At 47.4% G+C, this 27,834-nt stretch overlaps 1 protein-coding gene across 2 annotated transcripts in view; it reads right to left on the bottom strand.

Annotated features, from left to right (window-relative positions):
* MMS19 (MMS19 homolog, cytosolic iron-sulfur assembly component) overlaps positions 1-27,834 on the bottom strand; it is a 135,136-nt gene that overhangs the window by 30,281 nt on the left and 77,021 nt on the right. For both annotated transcript variants that reach the window (XM_073552857.1, XM_073552858.1), the window contains exons 22-25: positions 27,022-27,096; positions 26,078-26,204; positions 24,691-24,791; positions 24,522-24,578 (exon numbers count right to left, since the gene is read on the bottom strand). In XM_073552857.1, the coding sequence (XP_073408958.1) occupies positions 24,522-24,578; positions 24,691-24,791; positions 26,078-26,204; positions 27,022-27,096 (360 nt within the window). The remainder of the gene's footprint in view (positions 1-24,521; positions 24,579-24,690; positions 24,792-26,077; positions 26,205-27,021; positions 27,097-27,834) is intronic.

Here is a 27,834-nt window from a genome sequence, read left to right as displayed (position 1 = left end):
AGTATGAGACAGATATAGGAACAAGATAAGGGAGTTTATCCCTGAGGCTGTCTGGATGGTGCGGGACCTCCCATAATGTACATGAGATAAGCTGTTTATGTTGTGTAAGAAGGACTCAAGACTCCCTGATAGGTAGGCATAGATACAAACACACAGGCCAGAGTAAGTTACAAAAAGTGGGAAAGTTGTGGAAGTGAAAGACGACTTTTCACCAACATTTTCAAGTTGAACTGGACACACGATGCAATAAAATGTTTATGCGAGGGGATTTTGACACTTGAGTTTAAGGCGTTATTTTTTGTTAAGTCCAAGTAGGTGATATCAGACATTTTTCACTGTGGGTGTGATCTTCCTCCTCCTTTATGACGCTGACTAATCATACGCAGGCAGCAATACAGAGAAGAAAAAGAACACTCCCCCACCATAGCTTAGAGCAGGTTTCTCAGTGTGTGAGAAGTGATGACATAAATCCCAACCATTCCGGATCCAGAGGGACTTTCAAAAATTGGGGGAGGTTGGGGGGTATCTCATTATAGCAGCTGTTTCTGTGTCCTAAACTGAACAGAACAGTGAAGAAAAGAGTCGAAAGGTCTTTACTCCACTGTTCAGTCTTTCCAAAGACCAAAAGGTCCTGCGCCAGGACATTTTTGTAACGTGAGTCTCGAGTTATGTGACTGGCAGTGAAGATAAAGAAAAAAAGAACTGGACATAAACGTGTGGGTTTGTAGTGATTTAGCAGAGCTGTGTGTGTGTGTGTGTATCGATGTGGTTTCCTGAAGAAGTGCCCGTTAGTTTGAATTGCATTTAATAAAAACAACACACTTAATATTATGTGAATTGACATCTTCAATAATCGGCAGCGCGGGAGCTATCCACAAATTCTCCGGATCCTGGGATTTGATGTAGCATTGCTGTGTATGTATTGATGTAGTAGCGCTATATGTATCCACCTGACAAATGTAGATTCTATTGCCAACATGAAGATTTTATCCTTAATCCTCTGTACTATAGTCAACTAAATAAAGAAACGCTGTTTACCCGTGAGCTGCATAACTCCTTCATTCATCAGATGATTAGAAAGTGCTTGGAGTATGATACAGAGGACTACTATCTTTCAGATAAGGTCCCTGCACTGTCAGTGTGGGGAAGGAGTGGCACAGCTGAGTTTAGCTGTGTCACATTACAAAACCTTCTATCAGCTCTTCTCACCTCATAGCACTGTCAGCTCTGATGTACTGCTTTCTCCTCATACTGCCTGTGTCAGTAATCACACCTAAGTCTGTTGTACCCCCGGAGGCTGTAAATGTTCTGTAGTGAGAGCAGAGTAGGCCGTCATAGGTCTCACACAGGCGCAGACTGTTCTGCTCTCACTAAATAGCTACTACAAAGTTACCATAAGCACAACAGACATAAGCAAATAAGATGACTGACACCTTTGAGCGCTATGAGAGGAGAGCAGCTGACAGAAGGTTTGGCAATGTGGCAACCCCACTCCCCACATCGATCTTATCTGAAAGGTGTCAGTCATCTGTACTCTTCTCCCTGTAGTTTCTATTCATGCAGATGGTTAGACCAGGAGATCAAGACTATCCGACATTACATCTCACATACTGAGATATCTGCTCTAAGCTATTGTAGGGGTGTGTTCTACTTTCTGCTGTGTTGCTGCCTGTTTACAATTGGTCAGGGTCATATAGGAAGAAGAACACGCCCCCAGTGAATACTATTTGATAATTTTCATTACTTCCAAGTGAGTTAACTCATTTGGTGCCAAATACTTTGACTGCCAATATCTCTGCAATGAAGAGACAAAATTAAGAAAAACAAAAACACATTTTTTGTTTTGCAGCCACTATTACAACATATATCCAGATCAACATAAAAAGGACATTGACAACTTTTTCAAGGGTTAACTATTTCTGCAATACAGACTATGGCTGTTATTCACTCAGGACTTGGAACCCCAGTAGTGTGGGAAACTGAGGGGGCACATGCTAAAATGACCTTGGAAGGAAGGTATTTCTGAAATAGATGCTTTGTTCTGAAATTATACTTATGTAATCTGTATCAAATATTTCTGGAATCTCTCCCAGGAGATTCTCTGCGAGCACACAATGGTTATACATAAGGAAGGGAAAGATCTATCCCAATGTGCAAGTTACAGAACTGTTTCACTTCTTAATGTGGACAATAAGCTGTTTGCAAAAATGATTGCATCCAGACTATCAGATATTATCCATTCGGACCAGACAGGATTTGTGAGAGGTAGAAAGGTAAGTCAGCGAGACATCCTGCAGTGGTTCGAAGGTCGTCTCCTGTAGAACACCCAGGACAAAGTTAAGGTCCCAGGCTTCCAACGGCATTTTATAGGGGGGCATCACATGGGAGACTCCCTGGATGAAAGTCCTCACTTTCAGATTGAAAGCAATCCTGCGCTGGAACAATACGGATAAGGCAGAGATCTGGCCCTTGAAGGAATTAAGCACCAGACCTAAATCAAAGCCGGTCTGGAGAAACAAAATGGTTGGGATGGCGAAGGCAAGAGGAAGCCCGCGATCTCTGAACCATAAGGAAAAAGTTTTCCACGTGCGGTGATAGATGCGCACCAATGTAGACTTTCGGGCGCAATCATGGTGGAAACCACCGACTGGGAGAACCCATGAGTTAGGATCCAGGATTCAACGGACAAGCCGTAACCACAGGGCCCCTGAGTTCTGGTCACAAATCGGACCCTGGGAGAGCAGATCTGGTCGATCCGGCAGTTGCCAGGGAGCGTCGGCGACAAGCTGCACCAACTACGCGTACCACGCCCTGAGTTGCCAGTCCGGGACGACTAGGATCACCGGAACTCCCTCCACTTTAATCTTCCTGATGACCCTCAGGAGCATCGGATGCGGGGGAAATACATATGGAAGACGAAACTGACGCAATGGAAGGACCAGTGCGTCCACCCCGATGGCTTCTGGATCCCGAGACTGAGCTACGAACTTTGGCACCTTGGCGTTTAATCTCGAAGAAATGAGATCCACTTCCGGAGTCCCCCAGCAGAGACAGATCTGGTGAAAAACCTCCAGATGAGGTGCCCACTCCCCGGAGGCAAGACCAGTTTTCCACGCCTGGGATGTGAACTGCTGAAATGACCGAATGATTCCTTTTGGCCCAGCGGAGAATGTGAGCTACCTTGCGCATTGCCAGTGTCCCCATGATTGATATATGCCACGGCCGAGGCATTGTCCGATTGTATCCGGACGAGGCAACCCACCAGAAGATGATGGAACCAGCGCAGGGATAACCAGATCGCCCAAATCTCAACGTTAATTAGAAGGCGTGCTTCCCAAGGGGACTTGTGCCCCTGGGCAGTGTGGTGACAAAAGACCTCCCCCAGCCGAGGAGACTGGCATCGGTCTTGACCACCAGCTATTGAACCAGAAGAAATCATTTCCCCTGGTTGAGGGAAGAGCGCAACGTCCACCACCAGAGCGATTGTCTTACCCGAAGGGACAGACTGCACGGCTGGTCGAGGGAGAAAGGGTTCCTGTTCAAGGTCGCCAAAAGCGCATACTGCAGAGGGTGAAGGGAACAGCTTTCATCGCTGCCACCATCGTCCCCAGGACCCTCATGCCGAAACGGATGGAAAGAGGGGATAGACTGCAAAGTGCCCAGGGTCCCTGTTGAGGGGCTAAGACCTTGTCTCGAGGGAGAATCACCAACACTCAGTAAGTGTCCAGGAGCATCCCTAAAAAGGATATCTGCTGAGCTGGAACGGGAGAGGACTTGCTTAGGTGTGTTAGCCAGCCCAGGCAAGAAAGTGTATCCAGAGATTCACACGCACTCCACGCAGGCTTGGAAAGAGGGTCCCTTTATCAAAAGGTCGTCTAAGTATGGCAAAACGACCATGCTCCGAGAGTGCAGAATGGACATGACGGCCGCCATGACTTTCGTGAACACTCTGGGAGCGGTGGCGAGTCCGAAGGGCAAGGCTGTGAAATGGAAATGCTCCTCGCAAACAGAAAATCGCAGGAACTTCTGGTGAGGGGGAAAGATCGGGATATGGAGGTACGCATCTAGAACGTCGAAGGATGCCAAGAACTCCCCCTTTTCCATGGAGGTGATGACCGAATGGAGGGACTTCATTTTGAAGTGTCTGACTTTGACAAATTTGTTTAGGAGTTTCAGGCCCAGGATGGGCTGCACCGTTCCGTCCTTTTTCGAAACCACAAATAAGTTTGATTAGAACCCCTTGAACCGCTCATTTTCTATAACCGGAATAATGACCCCATCTTGGCGGAGCGAATTGATGGCTCGGTAAAAAAACCGTGACCTTACCTCTGTTTTGGGGGGGACGAGAGGGAAAGAAACATGCCGGGAGACAAGAGGAATGTTGGGTTCTTACCGTAAAATCTCTTTCTTGGAGCCTTCATTGGGGGACACAGATTACCATGGGTGTATGCTGCTGCTGCTAGGACGCTGACACTATGCAAAACAAGAAAATTAGCTCCTCCCCGGCAGTATACACCCATCGACAGGCACCAAGTACCTCAGTTGGTGAGAAAGCACTATGAGAAGCAACCAAAAACCATCAACATATGTACCAACCCAACAAGGGACTCGAAGACCCAACACGATACAACTTAAACAGGGAGGGTGCTGTATCCCCCAATGAAGGCTCCAAGAAAGATTTTACGGTAAGAACCCAAAATCCCTCTTTCTTTATTGCCTTTATTGGGGGACACAGATTACCATGGGACGTTCCAAAGCAGTCCCGAGGGTGGGAACAGCCATAAAGAAACGAAAGAAGGAAGGGCTTAGGTCGGCCGATGTGCAACCGCCGCCTACAGAACCTTCCTACCAAGAGCTGCATCAGACGAGGCCTGGGTATGAACCCTGTAGAACCTCGCAAAGGTGTGCAAAGACGACCAGGTCGCAGCTCTGCAAAGTTGTAAGGCCGAAGCTTGGTGTCGCACAGCCCAAGTGTAGTGGGCTCTCACTCCCGGAGGGGACCGTTTTTCCTGAAGTTGGTAGGCTTCCAGAATGGTAGAACGAATCCAGCGAGCGATTGTGGGTTTGGATGCCGGAAGCCCTTTCCGGTGACCTTCAGAGTTGACAAGTATGGAATCGGATTGGCGAAAAGAAGCGGTCCTGGCAAGGTAGACACGCAAGACTCTCACTAGATCCAGTTTGTTGAGCGACTTTTCCAGAGGATGAGCAGGCGCAGGACAAAAAATGAGGGAAGGACGATATCCTCGTTAATGTGAAACGGGGACACCACTTTTGGAAGGAAGGAACCGGCCTGAGGACAACCTTATCCTGGTGGAGGATTAGGTAACGACAGGATAAAGCCGCCAGCTCAGAAACTCTCCTGATGGATGTAATGGCGATTAGGAAAGCCACCTTCCATGAAAGAAGGGACAGAGGAATGTCCTGGATAGGTTCGAACGGCCCCTTATGGAGAGCGCCAAGAACTAGATTGAGATCCCACGGATCTATCGGAGAATGATGAAGAGGAGCCACATGGGCGACTCCTTGGAGAAAGGTCTTCACCTGCGGTAAGGAGGCCAGATCCTTCTGGAAGAGAATCGCCAGAGCAGATACCTGGCCTTTGAGGGTACTGAGGGACAGGCCCGCATCAAAAGCGGACTGGAGAAAACCAAGTATGGATGGAATGGAGAATGATAATGGAAAGACATAGTTATCGTCGCACCATCGGAAAAAAGCCTTCCAGTACCTATGGTAAATGTGGGAGGAGGCTGGCTTCCTAGCTCTGATCATGGTTTGAATGACCCGGCTGGAAAAACCTGATTCTCTCAGAATCGCGGCCTCAACGGCCATGCCGTTAAACTTAGAGACTGAGACAAGGTCGTCTTGGCCAGTCTGGAGCCACCACAATTACTGGGATGCTTTCTGACTTTGTGTTCTTGACCACCCTTGGGATCAGGGCAAGAGGAGGAAACAGGTAAGGCAGTTTGAACTGGGACCACGAAATTACCAGGGCATCGCAACCGACGGCTAGAGAATCCTTTGACCTGGTTACGAAGAGAGGAACTTTGTTGTTCATCCGAGATGCCATGAGGTCGACGTCCGGGATGCCCCAACGCTGGCATATCTGATTGAAGACTGTGGGGTGAAGGGGCCATTCGCCTGTGAACGGCGGAGATCGCCGGAATGTGACTCTCTGCCCAACGCAGTATCTTTGTCACTTCTGACATTACCTGCCTGCTGTGAGTACCGCCCTGGTGGCTTATGTACGCCACGGCCGTGGCGTTGTCTGATTGAATGCGGACTGGTTTGCCTACGAGGAGGGGCTGCCAACGGAGGAGAGCAAGAAAAATTGCTCTGACTTCCAGTAGGTTGATGGGAAGAAGAGTCTCCTGGGCGTTCCAGCGCCCTTGGGCCGTTTTCCGATGGAAAATCGCCCCCCATCCTAGGAGACTGGCATCGGTGGTGATGACTTGTCACTGAGGCGGAAGAGAGGATCTTCCCTGGAAAACTTACGCCGGCAATGTCCACCAAGTCAGCGATTGCCTTACTCTGAGAGGAAGTGTGGATTTCCTGTCAATTTCTGTCACACTAGGGTGCGACCCGTCTTAATTGTCTGTGGCCGAACTGGATCTCTGGTAGAGGTGATACGTGCACGGAGAAAAGAAACACACAAGACAAAGTATATCGTGTCTTAAAGGAGTCTCCTCTGCCTTTAATCAGAGAGGTGTACAGTTTTATAGCAAGAAATCGAGTTGGTTTACATCATGGGTTTTAACAAATTATTAGTTATAACAAAGCACATTTTACTATTTGAGCTCACATGTCCCATCTACTATACAATGTCTTATTCATACAATGAATGTACCATTTACTAGATAATGTCCTGTTCATGCAACGTCCTATCTATTGAACTTTCATGTCCTAATATATAATTATTCTACAACGGATTATTGTTCATAAGTCTAACCTGGCTTTAGTGAAACTAGCTGAATTATACAGCACAGAAATAAGTCTTAGAGAAACAGAAATACCTTAAAGCTACATGATTCTGATTTTCTGCAAAGCGTGCATATAGTAATATAATTTTGATTCTTGTATATATTCATGTCATATTCTCCCCTTAACAGAAGGAGAATGGGACGGTCCAGAGAAAGTGAGGTCTTGTGCCAGACTGAAAGGAGGGACAGCTGGAGAGGGGGAGAGTGCAATTGTGCAAAAGGCACTGCTTCCATGCAAGCTATCATCTTCCCCAGGACCCTCATGCAGGACCGAAGGGGAATGGGCTTTGAGCGTTTTATGGATCGGATTCCCTTGCAAAGAGCTGAAAATTTGTCCTTCGGAAAAAACACCCAGGATCGATTCGTGTCGAATTCCATGCCCAGACAGGTCAGACGCTGAGTAGGGTGCAGGATAGACTTCTCTTTGTTGACTATCCATCCGAGGCGGCCGAGAGTATTCAGGGTTATCTGAAGACTCTGAAGACAGTCTTGGCGGGACGAGCCCTTGATCAAGAGGTCGTCCAGATAAGGGATGACGAGAATCCCCCTGGAGCGAAGAATAGCCATGGCTGTTGCCATCACCTGCGTAAATACCCGGGGAGCGGAAGCTAGGCCCAAGGGGAGGGCCGTGAACTGATAGTGGTTCTCCTGAATCGCAAAGCGGAGATATCTCTGATGTTGCAAACACACAGGGATGTGAAGATATGCATCCTGTATGTCCACAGAACAGAGAAACTCCCCGGGTTCCATTGAGGCTATCACCGAGCGCAGGGACTCCATCTTGAAGTGGAGGATCCTTACGTGGCGGTTAAGCAACATGAGGTCCAAGATTGGACGAAGGGAGCAGTCTTTTTTGGGAACTATGAAAAGATTCGAGTAGAACCCTGAAATCCGTTCGCTTGAAGGAACAGGGACGATAACTCCGGCGGAAAGAAGGGAGGACACGGCTTGAAGGAACCCTGGAATTTGGGACCGCTGTCTGGTGATCGCAACAGGAAGAAGCGCCTGCTTGGGGGAAGGGGGGGGGGAATTCGATTTTGTATTCGGACATGATAATTTCCCTGACCCAAGCGTCGTCGACAACAGACAGCCATGCGTCCATGAAAGAGGAAAGTCTGCCTCCCACCCTGGAAGAGTTTCCAGGTGGGGGTGACCCGTCAATTTGAGGAAAATCTACCGGAGCGGGAGCCTGAGGACCTGGAGGGTTGGGCTCTTGATCTCCAGCGGGGAGCGGGTTTATACGATGGTTTTCTGCGATCTCTGGAGACAGAAGGCCGGTCCTGCTGGGATGATCCTTCTGCTGAAGGGAAGGGACGAAAGGACCTAAACGGCCGAGGAGCCTTTATGTTGAAAAAAACGTCTAGGCCGAGACTGGGGAAGAGCGGTACTTTTACCACCTGTGCATTGGAGATTATCTGATCCAGCTTGGCGCCAAAGAGTCTAGAGCCGTGAAATGCCAGGCTAGTGAGCGACTTCTTGGAGGTGGTATCCGCACTCCAAGACTTCAACCAAAGGATACGGCGTATAGCTACTATGTTGCTGTTAGCTCTTGCTACACACCCGGCCGCATCTAAGGAGGCAGCAAAATGCCCCTGCGAAAAAATTTTGCCCAAGCTGAAATGACTTTTGCCACCCAGGCAGAAGCAAAAATAGGACAGGAAGAGGCGCCAGATGCTTCCTGTTGATTTAGCCATGTCTGTTGGATCTTTAAGGGATGCCCCGTCCGGAAGGGATAGAACTGTCTTAGAAGATAAACGAGAAACTGGTGGGTCCACTTCAGAAGCTTTCGTCCATTTTGTAAGAGGATCCGCATCGAATGGATACAGGACGTCTAAGTACCTGCGGCCTGAGAAGCGCTTCTCAGGGTTCTCCCAGTGTTTGGATAAAGTGGTCTCGAACTCTTTGTGATTAGGAAAGGTTCAGGAGGGAGGTTCCGTTAGTTTAAAGGGAACGGAGCCATCCTGAAGAGGAGCTTTATCTTCCTTTATTTCCAGCGTTTTGAAAATGGCCGATATGAGATTAATCGACCATGTCCTGAGTCTTGGACATGTTATCTGCGTCTGAGTCAGATCCCGATTGAGAGTCATTGTCTGACCTAAGGTCGTCTTCTGACGAGGGAGACGAGGAAAGCAGTCTGGGTGGAGCGGACGGACCTTGTGAGCTGGAAGACGAGCTAGAAAGAACGCGCTTCCTAGAAATCCTACCCGGCCTGTCCCTGTGGAGGTCGCGGTCAGGTGCAGACGACTCACCGTGAGAGGCGGTCGAAGCACAGGTGGATGAAGATAGTTGCGGAAGTCGTTCTAAGACCTGGACCAGGGACTGAGAGACTTTAGTCAGGTCAGAAACCGACTGAGATATAGCAACAGCCCACACAGGGGGCAGAAAGGTTAGGGAGTTTTTGGACACAGATTCCGCTCACCTTTCCCTGAGCCACAGAGCCCTTCTGATGGTGATGGCGTTTGATGCTGCCAATACAGCGCAGTTGGCAGAATCCAGGGAAGTGTACACCAAATAGTCCCCGGCCAGGGAGATCTGATTGGCCAGATCCGCTGCTTCCGGGGAAAGGTCGCTGTCCTGAATGGTTTTGGTAAGGGAATCAACCCAGGAGACCGGACTACTCTGCCTGCAGGTCAGGTGCTGCAGCGTGAACGGTGCAGGAACCCTTAATCCACCAGCCCCTTGTCAGGGATGTGGAGCGGGACCGTCCATGTCCTTCCATCACCGCTGCTCTATCAGTGGTGGTGCAGTAACTCCCCCAGGATGGGACAGGGCTGTTGTTCGGCTGCAGTGAGCCTGGCTGCAGAAGAGAGTACATGGAGGCGACACTCCATGCTCCCTTAAGGGATCCGTCGTCCCTAGAATAGAGCTCAGGCATATGAACGGTGCAGGAGGGGGTACGTGGAGGCGACACTCCACGTTCCTGCCTGTTGGTTGGGGGAGTTCAGAACCCTAAAGGGATCCGTGGCCCCTATAATCCTTGAGAAAAATTGTTAAAGTAAAAAATAGAATACAAAAAAAAAAAAAAAAAAAAAAAATTGTGGTTTGGGGGGCATGGCCTAGCGGCATGTGAGGAGGATGTGTGCCTGCAGAGCTCCCGCATGTCGAAGTTAATTACTGCTGCTAAATCCCCACAGCACAGCCGGTAATTACCTGTGGAGAGGCCCTTGGGACTGGTGGAGGTGGTAGGGCCATGGTGGGAGCATTCCTGGCGTGCAACATGCCGAAAAAAGGAGGATTGCAGGAGAGATGGCCGCTGGTTCCCAAGATGGCGCCGCTGCATCAGCGCGTGCTTTGGCAGATGCAGAAGCTGATGGTGCAGCTAGAAATAGAGAAGTAGCGGCTCGTCTGCAGCGATTTGCCCGAGTGGAGGAAGTGGAGAAGGAATCTCCTCAAACAGCTGGAGGAGATCCAGGCACCGGAGGAGAAGGTACAGAGCGGGGAATGAGGAGACAGAGTGCTGGATGGCAGAAGAACCAGGAGGCTCTAGCTAGCTGGGGAGAACTGGTGGAGCAAAAATAAGAAACAGCTCACAGCGCTGAAGCTGCAGGTTCCTGCTGAACCCACTATAAAAGACGTGCTGGTGGCTGTTATGCACTGTGGATCAGCCATTACTAATCTGCTCACTCAGCTGGGCTTTCTACAGGAGTCAATGCAGAATGTAAAATATGACCTCCACACAGTTAAGGACAGAACTGGGCAATTAGAAAAAAGAGTTGGTGTGGTGGAAAATACAGTCTAACTCTGCGCAGCATAATAAGGAGCTCAAAAAAGATCTTGCTGCTGTATGGAATAAAACGGACGACCTGGAAAACAGGTCCAGGCGCAATAATGTCCGTATTGTTGGAGTCCCGGAGCGCTGTGAGGGCAAAAACCCTACTACTTTTATCGAAGCCTGGATAAAGGAAAAAGTTGGGCCAGACAATCTGACTCACTTGTATGCGGTGGAGCGCGCTCATAGGGTCCCGGCTCGTCCCCCTCCCCCTGGCCATCCACCAAGACCCATCCTGGCTAAAATACTTCACTACAGAGACAGGGACAGTATTCTTCGGTTCTCAAGAGACCACCCTGATCTAACTATTGATGGTTCTAGAGTTTCATTCTATCCAGATTTTTCACCGAAAGCGCAAAAAACGAGAGCTCAATTTGTTGATATTAAAAAATGACTGAGGGCCCTTGACATCAAGTACTCTATGATCTTCCCGGCCAAATTGCGGGTCGAAGTTGGGAACAAATCTCATTTTTTTCTGGAAGCTAAAGAGGCAGCTGAATGGTTGGATCTGAACGAACAGGAGGTGGAGGACTGTGGCGAAGAAACATGAATCTTTTGGACGTTCTGGACGTTTTGAGCTGTTCCTGTGTCTAGATGGTTGCTTTGTGCTGTGGGGCATTATCCTGAAATATGTGGGGGGCGAGATAGGAACTAAAGCGCCCGGTATTTGGCTTTATACATTTTAAGGGGGATAACATTGTCCTTCTTTGTGATGGGCCTAATACAGTTGAGAGTTACGTTGGGATGTGTTATTAGGGGGGAGGGAGGGAATTTGGGGGGGGGGGGGGGTGTTAGGTCCTTTGATAGGTGCACATATGTCCAAAGGTATTTAGCCAAGATTAGTTGGATATTGTTTTAAGTTTAAAAATACCAATTATCCGGGACGTTAAAACTCTTAGCTGGAATGTTAGAGGGATGAAATCCCCAGTAAAAAGACAGGCGATTTTTTCTTTTATTATGGATCGCAAACCAACTGTAATTTGCTTGCAAGAGACGCACCTTACACGTGAAACACTTAATATTCTGGATAAAAGGTGGATATTGCCGGGGTATCAGTCTACATATTCCCAGTACTCTAGAGGTGTCAGTATACTAATTAGACAGGGTGCTCAATTTTCATGTAATCGGGCGGTGGTAGATGAAGAGGGGCGATTTGTTCTTTTGTATTGTACGTTGTCTGCGGTCACGATGGTACTCACATCTACATATTTTCCACCGCCATATAGTAGCAAAATCCTATATAAAATCCTAACTATTTTGAGAGATTTTCCAGGAGTCCCATATTTAGTGGTGGGTGATTTTAACAACATTTTGGATGCCCATTGGGATAGAGGTAATCATGCACCTATGAAACCGGAAGGCAACTGCACACCATTGAGGGCGCTCCTGCGCAAACTAGCCTTAACTGATCTGTGGAGATGCAGGAATCCTGGGGTATATTAGTACTCATGTTTCTTCTCCACTTTTTCCTCCTTGTCTCGTATCGACTTGGCTTGGGCGACGGTCTCATACTGGGGAAAATTATGAATGTTGAATATCTATCGAGGACGGTGTCGGACCATTCGCCCCTGTCTATGATAATTAAAGGAGATAATATGTCAAGAGATAGGTCGCTTTGGCGTTTAAATCCGTTTTGGCTACAACTAGTGGACAAGACTGATTCATTCATGTTTGAATTACAGGAATTTCTTGGGTTTAATGAGAACTCGGCCTCTAGTCCGGTGGTTTGAGAGTCTCTGAAGGCATATTTGCGTGGTATGTTCATACGTGAGATTTCAAAGATTAAGTCTAGTTCTAGAATGAAATCCAAACTTTTGCTCCAGGAATTGGAAGATGCAGTGCAGGCTTTTTCAATACTGGTCACTCCCAGTGCACAACAGAGACTTAAAGATGCTCAGTTGCGAGTGACCAAAATGTCTCTGGAAGTGGCAGCGCAGAAACGTATGTTCCAATCGACCCAATTCTTTGAAAATGCAGAAAGTGTGGGGCACCTATTCTCAGTTATAACATCAGCACAAAAGGGGTCATCGTTCATACCTGGGCTCAGTGGTGAAAATGGGACACTTGTTACTGATGCGCCAGGAACCCTGGGAGTTTTGGGGGCCTTCTTTACTAACCTGTATTCTTATCATTCTGGGGCTTCCGCGGAAGATCTTGAGGATTTTTTGGGATTAGCCAAGCTCTCACGACTCTCTGACGCAGACAGAAATTTGCTGGACAAACCCCTGGGTTTGGATGAGCTTGAGGAGGCCTTGAGCACTAATGTCTAATGGCAAGGCACCGGGGGGTGGATGGCCTGCCAGCGGAAGTCTATAAAAAATATAAGTCGATATTACTCCCACTGCTGCTGACTACACTTAATGATAGTCTTGGACTTGGGGTCCTCCCGCCATCCATGCGGGAAGCTATCGTTACTGTCTTACCGAAAAAAGATAAGGATCCCACCCTCCCGGCCTCGTACAGGCCAATTTCCCTTCCGAGAGTAGACATCAAATTATTAGCAAAGGTACTGGCCACTCGTCTTTCGAAGATAGTGGAATCTTTAGTACACCCGGATCAGACGGGATTTATGCCTCGTAAGTCAACGGCCCTAAATATTAGAAGATTGTATCTTAACATGCAGGTGGGGGCGGATAATGTGGAGAGGAGGGCGGTCCTGTCTCTTGATGCTGCTAAGGCATTTGACAGCGTGGAGTGGAAATACCTTTTTGCCACACTTCAATGCATGGGTTTCGGTCCAGGCTTCATTGGTTGGATTAAGCTTCTGTACTCTGCACCACTGGCAAGAGTGCGGGCGAACGGATTGCTGTCTGGGCCCTTCCCTCTTCACAGGGTTACGAGGCAGGGCTGTCCTCTATCTCCGCTGCTCTTTGCCCTGGCGGTGGAGCCCTTGGCTTCGAGGATAAGACTAAACCCGGAAATTGAAGGATTTAGGTATGGGGCATTGGAGGAGAAAGTGGCTCTTTACGCAGATGATATTCTTTTGTTCTTAGCCGACCCTGACAGATCACTGGATAGTGCAATGTCACTTCTTACCTCATTTGGAGCTGTCTCGAGACTAGTTATAAACTGGGAAAAGTCTGCTATTCTCCCATTAGACCCAACTGTGATCAGAGTTCCACAAGTGCCGGTGGTGTCGTGCCTTAAATACCTGGGTATTAATATATCTAATAACATACCATACTATGAGCGTTTAAATCTCTCACCGCTTGAAGCTAAGATTAATCAAAAGATTAAGGCATGGGCTAAGTTACATCTGTCAATGGTGGGGAGAGTGAATCTGTTGAAAATGGTGATTATGCCACAACTTTTGTATGTTCTTCATAACTCCCCGGTTTGGCTTCATCAAAATAGGTTCTTTAAAATGAATGCACTATTCAGGGAACTTATTTGGCTAAAAAAGGTGCGAGGATCAAGTTAAAATCAAAAGTTTAAGAGGAATTGCTGGGTTCACGAGGTATGCTCCCATATGGGATAATCCGCATTTGCCGCTGAAGGGAACGTGTGGGTATCTGGTGGCTTGCACAGCTGATAGATGGGGGGGGGGGGTCTTCAAATCATTCGATGACCTGCGAAGAGATTTCCCACTTCAACACTCTACATTCTACCAGTATTTACAGGTGAGGCATGCTTATACAGAGCAGACTCGCATGCACCCTATTATTATACATCACGATGTTGTAATTAATAGGCTCGGTCTGCTGACATCCACGAGAGGATTGATTTCTTTTGTGTATGGGGAACTCCTTTCAAAGGTGCTATTATGTCACCCGATAACGGCACTAATGAAATGGGAACAAGAAGTAGGTGGGATTTCGGCAGACCAATGGGAATCAATAATGCAAATGATCCCTAAGTTGTCCCTTAGAGAGCCCAGTCGTCTGTCCCAACTATACATCCTCTACAGGGTTTATAGAACTCCAAAGTGGTTGTTTGATTTGGGTTTGAGATAGGATTCAAAATGTCCCAAATGTGCGCTTGACAATGCGGATATTCTACATATGCTCTGGACGTGTCCGTGCATACAGATATTTTGGATTATGGTTCTTAACTTAATATATGTAGCCACTGAGCAGGACATTCCCAGAGATCCCACTGTGTGTGTACTGGGATGTGTGCAGGAGGTGAGGGGTAACGATCATCTACAAAACATCAGTTACTAGAATGCTCTTTATTGCTAGGAAACTAATAGCGTATCACTGGATCTCGGATAAAGTCCCCACGCGGAAAGAATATGTAAATAAGCTTAACCTTACATTGTGCAGAGAGAAGGCCATTTATCTTAAACGAGGAAGGCCGGCGATGTTTGAAAAAATTTGGGCAGGATGGTTGAACATTCCAGGTTTATTGTCTGTAAATTTGTTATCATAACATGTTCATGATACGCTAAATATTATTTCTTTATCGCCTTATTGGGGGACACAGATAACCATGGGTGTATGCTGCTGCTGCTAGGAGGCTGACACTATGCAAAACAAGAAACTTAGCTCCTCCCCGGCAGCATACATCCACCGACAGGCACCAAGCACCTCAGTTTGTGCTTAGTGTCTGTAGGAGGCGGACCGGGATCTCCCCAGATCCGCATTTAATCATTTTCTTTTCAGCTTTTTGTTGTGTTTTTTAATGTTTTCCCCTTTATTTTCCAGATACAGCATCAGGAAACGGGATGTGAGTTCATCCTGCTTTTCCTTTTAATGCGGCTGAGCGAGCAATGTGGTATTGCCCACATCACAACTCTCAGGCCCGCAGGCAGGACCTTCCCCTATCACCCTCGGGTGCTAGGGGCCATGGATGTACGGTCCTAGCCGATTCCCTCAGTATTCAGCCCAGAGGGAGTTCTCCTTTAACTGCGGTAGTAGGCATCCCGGGAGCGCCGTCGCTAGTGAAAGCAGAGGGAGCGCTTTCACTTTCATTTTCAAAGCGGTCCTCCCTCTCCCTGTGCGCGCGCTTTCTTCGCACGCTTCTACAACCTATCTCAGGGCTCCTTTCTCTTTAGCCCTGTAAGCGTGTCATTAACCGCGCCCCCTCCCCAGGTCTCAGCCAATCACGCAGTGCGGTGGCTAAGTTCCGCCCACCGCCAGCGTCCTCTTCCTGGATTTCCGGAGCTGCTTCCTCCTTCTCTCTGGATTTTTGCCTGGGGGCCACAACACCAGTGTGTCTGCTTCTGAACCTTGGTAGGCTCGACTCTGACCCTCCCTGACGCTTAACTTAGCTCCACTCCCCACCCCCCCCCGCAGTTTCTTTCAGGTAGTGTTTCTACCACTGAGACTTATGCCCAACCCGGCAAGGGCCTTCTGCTCCAGACCCACCGCTACTCACTACGCCTGCGCGCGCTGTAAAAAGAAGTGGGCTTCGGGTCAGTCGTCTCCCCTCTGCCCGTCTTGCAGCCCTTCCGCCATGTCTGCCCCTCAGGAGCACTCCGAACCCCTGGTGGAGACCACCCCACCCCCTGAATGGGCCGTGGCGATGTCTCAGTCAGTTTCTGATCTGACAAAAGTGTCTCAATCGCTGGTCCAGGTCTTAGAGCGGTTACCTCAATTATCTGCAGTCACCTGTGCACCGACCGCCTCTCATAGTGAGTCGACAGCACCGGACCGTGACCCTCAGACGGACAGACCAGGTAGGGGCTCTAGGAAGCGGGTCCTGTCTGGCTCTTCTTCCAGTTCGCAGGGTCCCTCCGCTTCTCTCAGGCTACGCTCCTTGTCTCCCTCATCGGCAGACGATCCTGGGTCAGGCGAGGATTCACAATCTGGATCAGACTCAGAGGCGGACAATATAGCTAGAACTCGGGATATGGTAGATAGTCTCATATCGGCTATATACCAAACACTCAAGATAAAGGAGGATAAGGCCCCCCCCCCCTCAGGAATGCTCTGTTTCCCTTAAGAAAGCGAGGCCTCCATCTCGAACCTTTCCTAATAACAAGGATTTCGACACTTCCTTAGCCAATCACTGGCAACATCCTGAGAAACGTTTTTCAGGCCGCAAGTACTTAGATGTACTTTATCCCTTCGATGCGGATCTAGTCACGAAATGGACCAAAGCTCCCAAGGTAGATCCACCAGTCTCTCGTATTTCCTCTAAGACGGTTCTTTCCCTTCCGGACGGAGCTTCTCTTAAGGACCCATCAGAGAGGCAAATAGAGTCATTGGCTAAGTTAATCTTTGAGGCATCTGGCGTATCCCTCTGTCCTATCTTCGCATCCGCTTGGGTGGCGAAAGTCATTTCGGCTTGGGCAAAAATTCTGCGCAGGGGCATTTCAGCGGCAGCTCCTCAGGACGAGCTGGCAGATTTAGCAGACCAAATTAATCATGCAGGCAAGTACCTTTTGGCCGCCTCCTTGGACGTGGCAGGGTGCGTAGCTAGAGCTAACAGCAACATTGTGGCCGTACGCCGCATTCTTTGGTTGAAGTCTTGGAATGCGGATACCACCTCAAAGAAGTCGCTCACCAACCTGGCATTTCACGGTACTAGGCTCTTTGGCGCCAAGCTGGATCAGCTCTCACGCAGAAGGTTCATCCCAGCAGGACCGGAAAACTGCTTTAAGGGACCGGAGAAAGCCATCTTATAAGCCGGCCCCTCGCTGGAGATCCAGAGATCAGCCTTCCAGGTCCTCAGGCTCTCGATCCGGAAGGTTTTCATCTAAGTGACGGGTCACCCCCACCTGGAAAGCTTTCCAGGGTGGGAGGCAGACTTTCCTTTTTCAGGGGCACGTGGCTATCCGTTGTCGACGACGCTTGGGTCAGGGAAATCATCACATCCGGATACAAAATCGAGTTTTCTTCCCTCTCAAACAGTCGTTTCTGTCTGTCTCGATCCCCAAGACAGCGATCACAGGTTCCAGGGTTCCTTCAGGCAGTCTCCTCTCTCCTTTCCGCTGGGGTCATCGTTCCCGTTCCTAAAAACGAACGGTTTTTAGGGTTCTACTCGAATCTCTTCGAAGTCCCGAAAAAGGACGGCTTTCTTCGTCCAATTTTGGACCTCAAGCTGCTCAATCGCCACGTGAAGATCCGCCACTTCAAGATGGAGTCTCTGCATTCGGTAATAGCCTTGATGGAGCCCGGAGAGTTTCTCTGCTCGGTGGACATACAGGATGCCTACCTCCACATCCCCATTTCTCTGCGGCATCAGAGATACCTCCGCTTTGCGATTCAGAACAATCACTATCAGTTTGCGGCCCTTCCCTTCGGCCTAGCCTCCGCCCCTCGTGTCTTTACGAAGGTGATGGCAACAGTCATGGCCATCCTTCGATCCAGAGGGATTCTTATCATTCGTTACCTGGACGATCTCCTGATCAAGGGCTCGTCCCGCCAAGACTGTCTTCACAGTCTTCACATAACCTTGGATGCCCTAAGACGCCTCGGATGGATAGTTAACAAGGACAAGTCCACTCTGCGCCCTACCCAGCGTCTGACCTTTTTGGGCATGGAGTTCGATAAGAATCTAGCCCGAGTGTTTCTACCGAGGGACAAGTTTTCAACCCTTCGCAAGGGGATCCAGTCCCTTCAACGCTCGAGGATCATGTCCCTTCGGTCCTGCATGAGAGTCCTGGGGAAGATGATAGCCTCTATGGAAGCAGTGCCCTTTGCACAATTCCAGTCTCGCCCTCTCCAACTGTTCCTCCTGTCACTCTGGGACAAGACCTCGTTTTCTCTGGATCGCCCCATTCTTCTTCCGCTCAGAGTCAGACAATCGCTGACTTGGTGGACATTGCCGGTGTCAGTTCTCCGCGGAAGATCCTTTCTCCCGCCTCGGTGGCAGGTCATCACCACCGATGCCAGTCTCCTAGGATGGGGGGCGGTCTACTATCAGAATGGCCCAAGTGCGTTGGAACGCCCAGGAGACTCTTCTGCCCATCAACCTTCTGGAGATCAGGGCAATCTTCCTCGCTCTCCTTCGTTGGCAGCATCTTCTCGTAGGCAAACCGGTCCGCATTCAGTCAGACAACGCCACGGCCGTGGCGTACATAAACCACCAGGGCGGTACTCGCAGCAGGCAGGTGATGCCAGAAGTGGCAAGGATACTCCGTTGGGCAGAGCGTCACGTGCCGGCGATTTCCGCCGTTCACATTCCAGGGGTGGAAAACTGGACAGCCGACTTCTTGAGTCGCCAAGGTCTAGCGTCAGGCGAATGGTCCCTTCATCCCACAGTCTTCAGTCAGATATGCCAGCGTTGGGGCACCCCGGACGTCAATCTCATGGCATCTCGGATGAACAACAAGGTTCCTCACTTTGTAGCCAGGTCCAGGGATCCTTTAGCCGTCGGTTACGACGCCCTAGTAATTCCGTGGTCCCAGTTTCAACTACCTTACCTGTTTCCTCCGCTTGCCCTGATCCCAAGAGTGGTCAAAAAGATAAAGTCAGAGGGCATCCCAGTCATCTTAGTGGCTCCAGACTGGCCGAGACGCCCTTGGTACGCGGAGTTGGTGAACATGCTCGCGGACGTCCCCTGGAGGCTTCCAGACCGTCCAGATCTTCTCTCGCAAGGCCCCTTTTACCACCAGAGTTCTCAGTCTCTGAGTTTAACGGCATGGCCGTTGAGGCCGCGATTCTGAGGGAATCAGGGTTTTCCGACCGGGTCATTCAGACCTTGATTAAGGCTCGGAAGCCGGCTTCCTCCCGCATTTACCATAGGTACTGGAAGGCCTTTTTTCGTTGGTGTGACGAAAACGATGTTTCTCCACTATCATTCTCCATTCCTCCCATTCTTGGTTTCCTCCAATCCGGTTTGGATGCGGGCCTATCCCTCAGTACCCTCAAAGGCCAGGTGTCTGCCCTAGCAATCCTCTTCCAGAAGGATCTAGTTTCCTTACCGCAAGTGAAGACTTTTCTCCAAGGAGTCGCCCATGTGGCTCTTCCTCATCGTTCTCTGATAGATCCATGGGATCTCAATCTTGTTCTTGGCGCTCTCCAGAAGGCGCCGTTCGAGCCAATCCAGGATATCCCTCTGTCTTTTCTTTCATGGAAGGTGGCTTTTCTAATCGCCATTACATCCATCAGGAGAGTTTCTGAGCTGGCGGCCTTATCCTGTCGTTCTCCGTACCTTATCCTCCACCAAGATAAGGTTGTTCTCAGGCCAGTTCCTTCTTTCCTTCCGAAAGTGGTATCTCCCTTTCACATTAACGAAGATATCGTCCTTCCATCGTTTTGTCCTGCGCCTGCTCATCCTCTGGAAAAGTCGCTCCACAAACTGGATGTAGTGAGAGCCTTGCGTGTTTACCTTGCCAGGACCGCTTCCTTTCGCCAATCTGATTCCTTGTTTGTCATTTCTGAGGGTCGCCGGAAAGGTCTTCCGGCTTCCAAATCCACAATTGCTCGTTAGATTCGGTCTACCATCCTGGAGGCCTACCGTCTTCAGGAGAAACGGCCCCCTCTGGGAGTGAAAGCCCACACCACCCGGGCTGTAGGGGCTTCTTGGGATGTGCGGCACCAGGCTTCGGCCTTACAGCTCAGCAGGGCCACGACCTGGTCGTCTTTGCACACCTTTGCGAGGTTCTACAGGGTTCATACCCAGGCCTCGTCTGATGCAGCTCTTGGTAGGAAGGTTCTGCAGGCGGCGGTGGCGCATCGACCGACCCAAGCTCTTCCATATTTCGTTCCTTTATTGTTGTTCCCACCCTCGGGACTGCTTTGGAATGTCCCATGGTTATCTGTGTCCCCCAATAAGGCGATAAAGAAAGAGGGATTTTGGGTTCTTACCATAAAATCTCTTTCTTGGAGCCTTCATTGGGGGACACAGCACCCTCCCTGTTTAAGTAGTACCGTGTTGGGTCTGAGAGTCCCTTGTTGAGTTGGTACATATGTTTATGGTTTTTGGTTGCTTCTCCTACTGCTTTTTTCACCAACTGAGGTGCTTGGTGCCTGTCGGTGGGTGTATACTGCCGTGGAGGAGCTAAGTTTCTTGTTTTGCATAGTGTCAGCCTCCTAGCAGCAGCAGCATACACCCATGGTTATCTGTGTCCCCCAATGAAGGCTCCAAGAAAGAGATTTTACGGTAAGAACCCCAAATCCCTCTTTATGTGTACATTATCATACTATCCGCCTTGGGATGTGTGCCTTATCTATGTATGCTTTGTATCTATTTTGGTATAACTTAGCATTGGACCAGGGAACGGGATGGGGGGGTGGTAGGGAATGTGGTAAGGAATGTGGGGTACTTTGGAATAAGTGATGTTATGTTTTAAAATTTTCAATAAAAAATATCTGATTAAAAAAAAAAAAAAAATGGTGGTCTGAAGATCAGACCCATGCGCCTACGGACACTAAACATGAACTGGTTCGGCTGGAGCCAGTTTGTGGGTGTATACTGCAGAGGAAGAGCTAATCTTTTATGCATTCACTTAGTGTCAGCCTCCTAGCGACAGCAGCATAACACCCATGGTCCTGTGTCCCCCAATGTGGCGAAGGAGAAAAAACAATTTTTGAAGTGCAATGTTCCAATACTGGCCCATTAAGACATACTTTAGTCATTCTATTCTCTACTGATTGAACCACTGGACCAGTCTAAAGCACGCTTCCAATCTCAATGGCAGACAGATCTGGGTTGCACCTTAACTAGGGATCAGTGGAGGTGTACACTCACTGGCCACTTTATTAGGTACACCTGTCCAACTGTGTGTTAAGACTTAATTTCTAATCAGCCAATCACATGGCGGCAACTCAGTGCATTTAGGCATGTAGACATGGTCAAGACAATCTCCTGCAGTTCAAACCGAGCATCAGTATGGGGAAGAAAGGTGATTTGAGTGCCTTTGAACGTGGCATGATTGTTGGTGCCAGAAGGGCTTGTCTGAGTATTTCAGAAACTGCTGATCTACTGGGATTTTCACGCACAACCATCTCTAGGGTTTACAGAGAATGGTCCGAAAAAGAAAAAAAATCCAGTGAGCGGCAGTTCTGTGGCCGGAAATGCCTTGTTGATGCCAGAGGTCAGAGGAGAATGGGCATACTGGTTCGAGCTGATAGAAAGGCAACAGTGACTCAAATTGCCCCCCGTTACAACCAAGGTAGGCAGAAGAGCATCTCTGAACGCACAGTGCGTCGAACTTTGAGGCAGATGGGCTACAGCAGCAGAAGACCACACTGGGTACCACTCCTCTCAGCTAAGAACAGGAAACTGAGGCTACAATTTGCACAAGCTCATCGAAATTGGACAGTAGAAGATTGGAAAAACGTTGCCTGGTCTGATGAATCTCGATTTCTGCTGCGACATTCGGATGGTAGGGTCAGAATTTGGCGTAAACAACATGAAAGCATGGATCCATCCTGCCTTGTATCAACGGTTCAGGCTGGTGGTGGTGTCATGGTGTGGGGAATTTTTTCTTGGCACTCTTTGGGCCCCTTGGTACCAATTGAGCATCGTTGCAACGCCACAGCCTACCTGAGTATTGTTGCTGACCATGTCCATCCCTTTATGACCACAATGTACCCAACATCTGATGGCTACTTTCAGCAGGATAATGCGCCATGTCATAAAGCTCGAATCATCTCAGATTGGTTTCTTGAACATGACAATGAGTTCACTGTACTCAAATGGCCTCCTCAGTCACCAGATCTCAATCCAATAGAGCATCTTTGGGATGTGGTGGAACGGGAGATTCACATCAGGGATGTGCAGCCGACAAATCTGCGCCAACTGTGTGATGCCATCATGTCAATATGGTCCAAAATCTCTGAGGAATGCTTCCAGCACCTTGTTGAATCTCTGCCACGAAGAATTGAGGCAGTTCTGAAGGCAAAAGGGGGTCCAACCCCTTACTAGCATGGTGTACCTAATAAAGTGGCCAGTGAGTGTATATTCACCTTGACACATAAATCATCCATCAGCTCGCGATTTCAGGAGGCCAGCTATAAACTGCTTTCTCGGGGGTATAGGGTCCCAACTCACCTACACTCTATATTTTCAGATGCTAGTCACACATGGTGTTGGAGATGTGGGAGGAGGAGGCTGACATACTACATATTTTCTGGACCTGTCAACTCCTTTCTGGGAAGAAGTACATCTAGTAATTCGTAAATTCACTGATCTTATCTCAGACCTTGACCCAGCTCTCGTACTTCTCCATCACAGCAACATCCCTTTACTAAACATATAAAGATTCGATATTGAGACACTTGATGGTTTTCCAAAATAAAGGAGATTATGTTACTGGAAAGCTCACTTCCACTATCAATAACTACCATTATACATTTTAATAAACAAGGTTCTACTGGCTGGGAGTTTAAATCTTCCGCCAATTACCTTGACCTTACACGGAAGAACTAAGCCTATACTTCAGGAGCCTCTCTGAAGTTACCCTTACATCCCTTCCCCCACTTCCCCTTGTCTTTGTGTGTATTTGTGTTTTTGGTTTTAGCTGCTTCTCGTTTTTATTTTTTTCCTCTTTCCCCTCTTTGTTAATTCACATGATTATGTAATGACTTAGTGTTTAAGTCTGAGTCACCACGCCGGCTCATCCTAAACCATGGTGAACCAATGTGCTACCAGCCACTCTACCTTGGATTGAGTCTAATTCTTTAATTACTTTTTCAAGTGTTTTAGAAATACTGTTTATTGTTATGGCTATATGGTCATGTTTGCACTAACTAGTTGTGGCACAACTAGTACCCGGTGTTCGCACTTGTACTCCCTTATCAAAACTTAATAAAGATAAATTTATATAAAAAAAAATATACAGATATTTCTGGAATTTCCATCATGTCACCTGAATTTTATTTCGATCATAGTATATAAACAATAGGAGCTGGGTTTGTCCAGACTTCTACAGACTTCAGACGCGTTTTTTTTTTTTTTTTTATTTATTTATTTATTTAGTCTCCGGCTGTAAAGGCGTCGATTGTCAATCTTCCGAGAAGAACTCCAAGTTTAACACAATCAATTTTACACTGCATACAAGTTTTAACTCTTGCCAAGTCAAAATTATTAGAAAACCACATTTCCAAATCTCAAACTGGTGCCCACTGCAATCAATTTAGGATCTCCAGGGGCCCGATTCATTATTGCATTTACATCTGTCTAGTTTTTATCTCATGTTTTTCACTTGCACCGTGCTTCTTTCAATCTGCGCTTATTATATATTTCTTTGACTGTTTATTTATTTTTAAGTTAGCCAATGTGGGTAAAATTTGGGGTTTCCAGATATTTTCACCTGATTAATGACTTTCTAAAAAGTTTCAACATTTTTGGTGCAAATGTTCTCCAGTAACCTCCCCTCCTTGGAGTGATTTTATATGCTGAATTTTTTTCTGCACATTTTTTGCTATATTTTAGCGAAACGTACGCCTTATTGCTTTAAAAAGAGGTTAAAAGGCAAAAGAGAAACAGTATTTTTTTTTTTTATTTATGCATAATTCATGAATCACGTGCATAACTTTGTACGATTTGGTAGAAAAAAAATTCAAAGAATATCGCAAGAAAAAAAAAAAAAAAAAAATGATACATAGGGCTCCAGGTTTTCCCATTATAATGAATACAGCTCTTATGTGCATGGAAAAACCAATCAATATGCTCAGAATGGAGATAAAAAGCCAAAGTGATAGAATCCCCATAGAGAACAACAGACTTGTTATTTGTATTTAGGAATCGATCACACTTGCGTGTAAACAGGATGAGTGCAGTATGACAGCTGATTTTTACGGATACATTGCAATTCTGTAGCCTAGGAAGTTGTAAATGGTCCCGTAAAAGATTAATGGACACGATCGGATAGGTGTCAGAAATTGTCTAAAGCCAAACTATAAAACGGGATGTCATGAGGGTCCCTGTGCCTTATTTACCTTGTTAGTCAGTTGCCCGTTCATGGGATGGTACCGTAGTATCAATGCTTTGGTTACCTGCATAAAAACAAGATCTGTCGTCAGCTACACGGTCCCAGAATTCATTACAAGGAAGCGATCATCAGAAAATGATCTACTGTATGATATCAGTGCTCATCTTCATCCTCACCCAAGCCAGGAGCGTCACCGCCGGAGTTCTTCTGCTTTCGTCCTCCAGTCCTGACTCCATCTTTTCCGAAGCGCTCTGAAGTATTTCATCAAGCTGCTCCCCTAAAGTGGAAACCCCACAAATGTTAACATTTTGCACCAGCATACATTACTTACAGAACTAATGATCTGACCCCAGCAGGTCATGGGTAGTCCAAGTTAAAAAAAAATAATATATATATATATTCTCTTCGAGAGCTCGGAGAGGGAGAGTGCCCTTTTAGTATCGCCATCACCTGATCGGAGTGGACAGCCATTACAGGTGCGCTTATGTTGTTCCAATGAGTTTAATGGGCATTGTGTAATGTCCAGATGCCCCTGTGTGCTACAGGGAAACTGGATAATTACTGCCACTAGTACCCATGATTGAAGATGATCACAAGGGAAAACTTTGTGATCAGAAGTGGGATGTCAAGAACGGCGATCAGTAGGATTTCTGGTTAAGAGCTGAGCGAAAAGATTTGCAGGAGTCTAATCCAATGGTCGCTGCTGGCAAGCAAAGCGCTGTGAACCTCCTCCTAAATGCCGGCATCTCTGGCGCCTCTTCTGGTTAGTATGATAAGTATAGCGTGGCACTACCGCAGGGTGCACAAGTAGGTTACCCAGACCCAAATGAATAACAAATAGTAACTTGGCACTCAACTTGAATGATCCTTTTTGAAAGAAAATTTTATTATGTGCAGTCTCAGAAACGTTTCGGCCCACAACAGGCCTTCATCGGTCTGCCGACTTATGTCACAGTGTGGTGACTAAATGCAAGTCCAAAATTTCGTATATATTGATTCCTGCTATCAAGGTTGGTGCCGGTGTGCACTGTGCACTCACTTGATACTGTTTGCGTATGTGCTTGTGGAGGTCTGTTGGGGTATGTAGATCAAAACGCGGTATCCACCGCTTGTATGACACACCTGCACCAACCTTGATAGCAGGAATCAATATATACGAAATTTTGGACTTGCATTTAGTCACCACACTGTGACATCAGTCGGCAGACCGATGAAGGCCTGTTGTGGGCCGAAACGTTTCTGAGACTGCATATAATAAAATTTTCTTTCAAAAAGGATCATTCAAGTTGAGTGCCAAGTTACTATTTGTTATTCTTCTGGTTAGTAGGCCCGGAAAGATATCATGTATGAGTTGTGCTACAATTAAGATGTCGCCCTGGGCCTATGAGGAATGGTGCCAGGGATGCCGGTAGGCAGGAGGAGGTTCGCAGGGCTCTGCTCCAGCGACCACTGGATTAGTGTCCTGCAAGAGTTTTGATCAATGCTAAACGCGGATATAGTCTAGTCCTTTAATCTCGGATACTATAGTATCGAAGCCGAAGAGTAAGGACAATAATCACTGACCTGCGGGACATTTATTTATCAGACCAGCAAAGCATTTAGCAGCTGATGTAAATGCGAATGCACAGCATCCCGCCAGGCTCAGGGACAGCAACTCCTGCAGCAAGCGGCTCAGGTGTGGGATCTCCACCTGCGAGGAAAGTTTAAAATAAGAATTGACGTGAGCAAAAAATCAAGCAAAATCATGGTGCGTTGTACATTCTTAATTATTAGCTATATGGTACATACATATATATATATATATATATATATATATATATATATATATATATATACACACACATATATATACACTTCATATAGATCTCACTTGCATATATACTCATATTCACGGCTAATATGTACCCTATAATCAATTGTTTAGAATGACCTAATAAGCCTGTGCAGCAGGCCAGTGCAAACCAGACAACTCCTTGGTATGTTCCAGACATCAAAACAGGAACCAACACCAGATGTTCAAACTGATGTCTCGATTTTTGCAGAATAGCAGGAAAAAGGAGACAGTTAATCATATATTGCTAAATCGGCCTTTTTGTTATGCCTTAGTCTGAATGCTTAGCCTGATTGGGAACGGCCGCAGCACACACAAGGATAGATTTATCCTAACCAAATTTCCTTAACATACATATATATTTAATGCAGGAAATCTTAAAACTTCTTTAAAGCTCGTTAATGGGTTGAAGATGGACTTACAAGGTAGTTTAGGAGGCACTAGTGAGAGCTGTACTCCAGAAGGAGGAAAACTATTTTGCATACCATTTCCTAAAGAATCCCCACCAAATGGATCTCTTAAGGAAATGGAAGTAACACCTTCTCAGAGCGATAGCAGGCACATAAGGTGCAGCGGATATAGTGGGCAGCACATAAGCTGCCAGTATTATGAACGGCAGGCGTGAGTTGTGTTACTGATTGTGCAGAATGGTTCCATCTGTTGCTGTTGTACTTACATTTTTGGGCAATGAGCATACAAATGCCATGAGCAGTGCAACGAGGCGGCTCTGAGGGGCTGTGGGACCATCCACCTGGAATTAGAAAAAGGATAATCACTTACTGGTAATTTGATTTTCCTGAAATTCATGACAGCACCAGAGAATGAGAAATGGATCCGCCCGATCACTGGACAGGAGCCCAAGAGTGAACAATAAAACCGCAGCTCCCACTTCCTCCATCACTGGTTTCCAAGAAGTCAAGTAGGACACTGCTGACACTTTTCCATTGAAGGCCCCTTTAAGGTCACAATTTGGACAATAAGAAGCCTTTCCTTGAGTAGTAATCAGATTGGTCTTACATCAGTGTGAAGTAATTGATTTGGACCTAGTGAAGATGTTCCTCTTCGCCAGAAAAGTCTGACAGGTAAGGGGACATTTTAACTCATCCATTGGTTCCTCCCTTTATAGGTTCACTGCCAAGTTGCCGTTTTACAACTCCAAAGTCGCTTTGACTGGATATTTAGTCATCTCACCACTTAGTTCAATCTACCAGTTTTATTACTTCAATCCCAATATACTTACTGGGTATAATGGCTCCATCGACTTAATTTCCAAGAGTCTATTATCTGACTACGCTGGTCTTGGTCTTATTTTCACCAGGTCCAGTGTAACCATGTCAGTCGTACAACTATACTACACGTGCTGCGCCAATTCTTTGGAATGCACTTCCCAGGTCAATAACGATTAGTCCCCAATCCCCACAATTTTAAGTGTGCCCTGAAAACGCATTTATTCAGACTGGCCTATCGCCTCAACACATTAACCTAATCT

This window comes from Dendrobates tinctorius, unplaced genomic scaffold, assembly GCF_039654945.1.
Source record: "Dendrobates tinctorius isolate UK_male_01 unplaced genomic scaffold, ASM3965494v1 ptg000196l, whole genome shotgun sequence".
Classification (NCBI taxonomy): Eukaryota; Metazoa; Chordata; class Amphibia; order Anura; family Dendrobatidae; genus Dendrobates; species Dendrobates tinctorius.
Note: the sequence above shows the minus strand (reverse complement) of the source record. Positions and strands in the feature narration are given on the sequence as shown.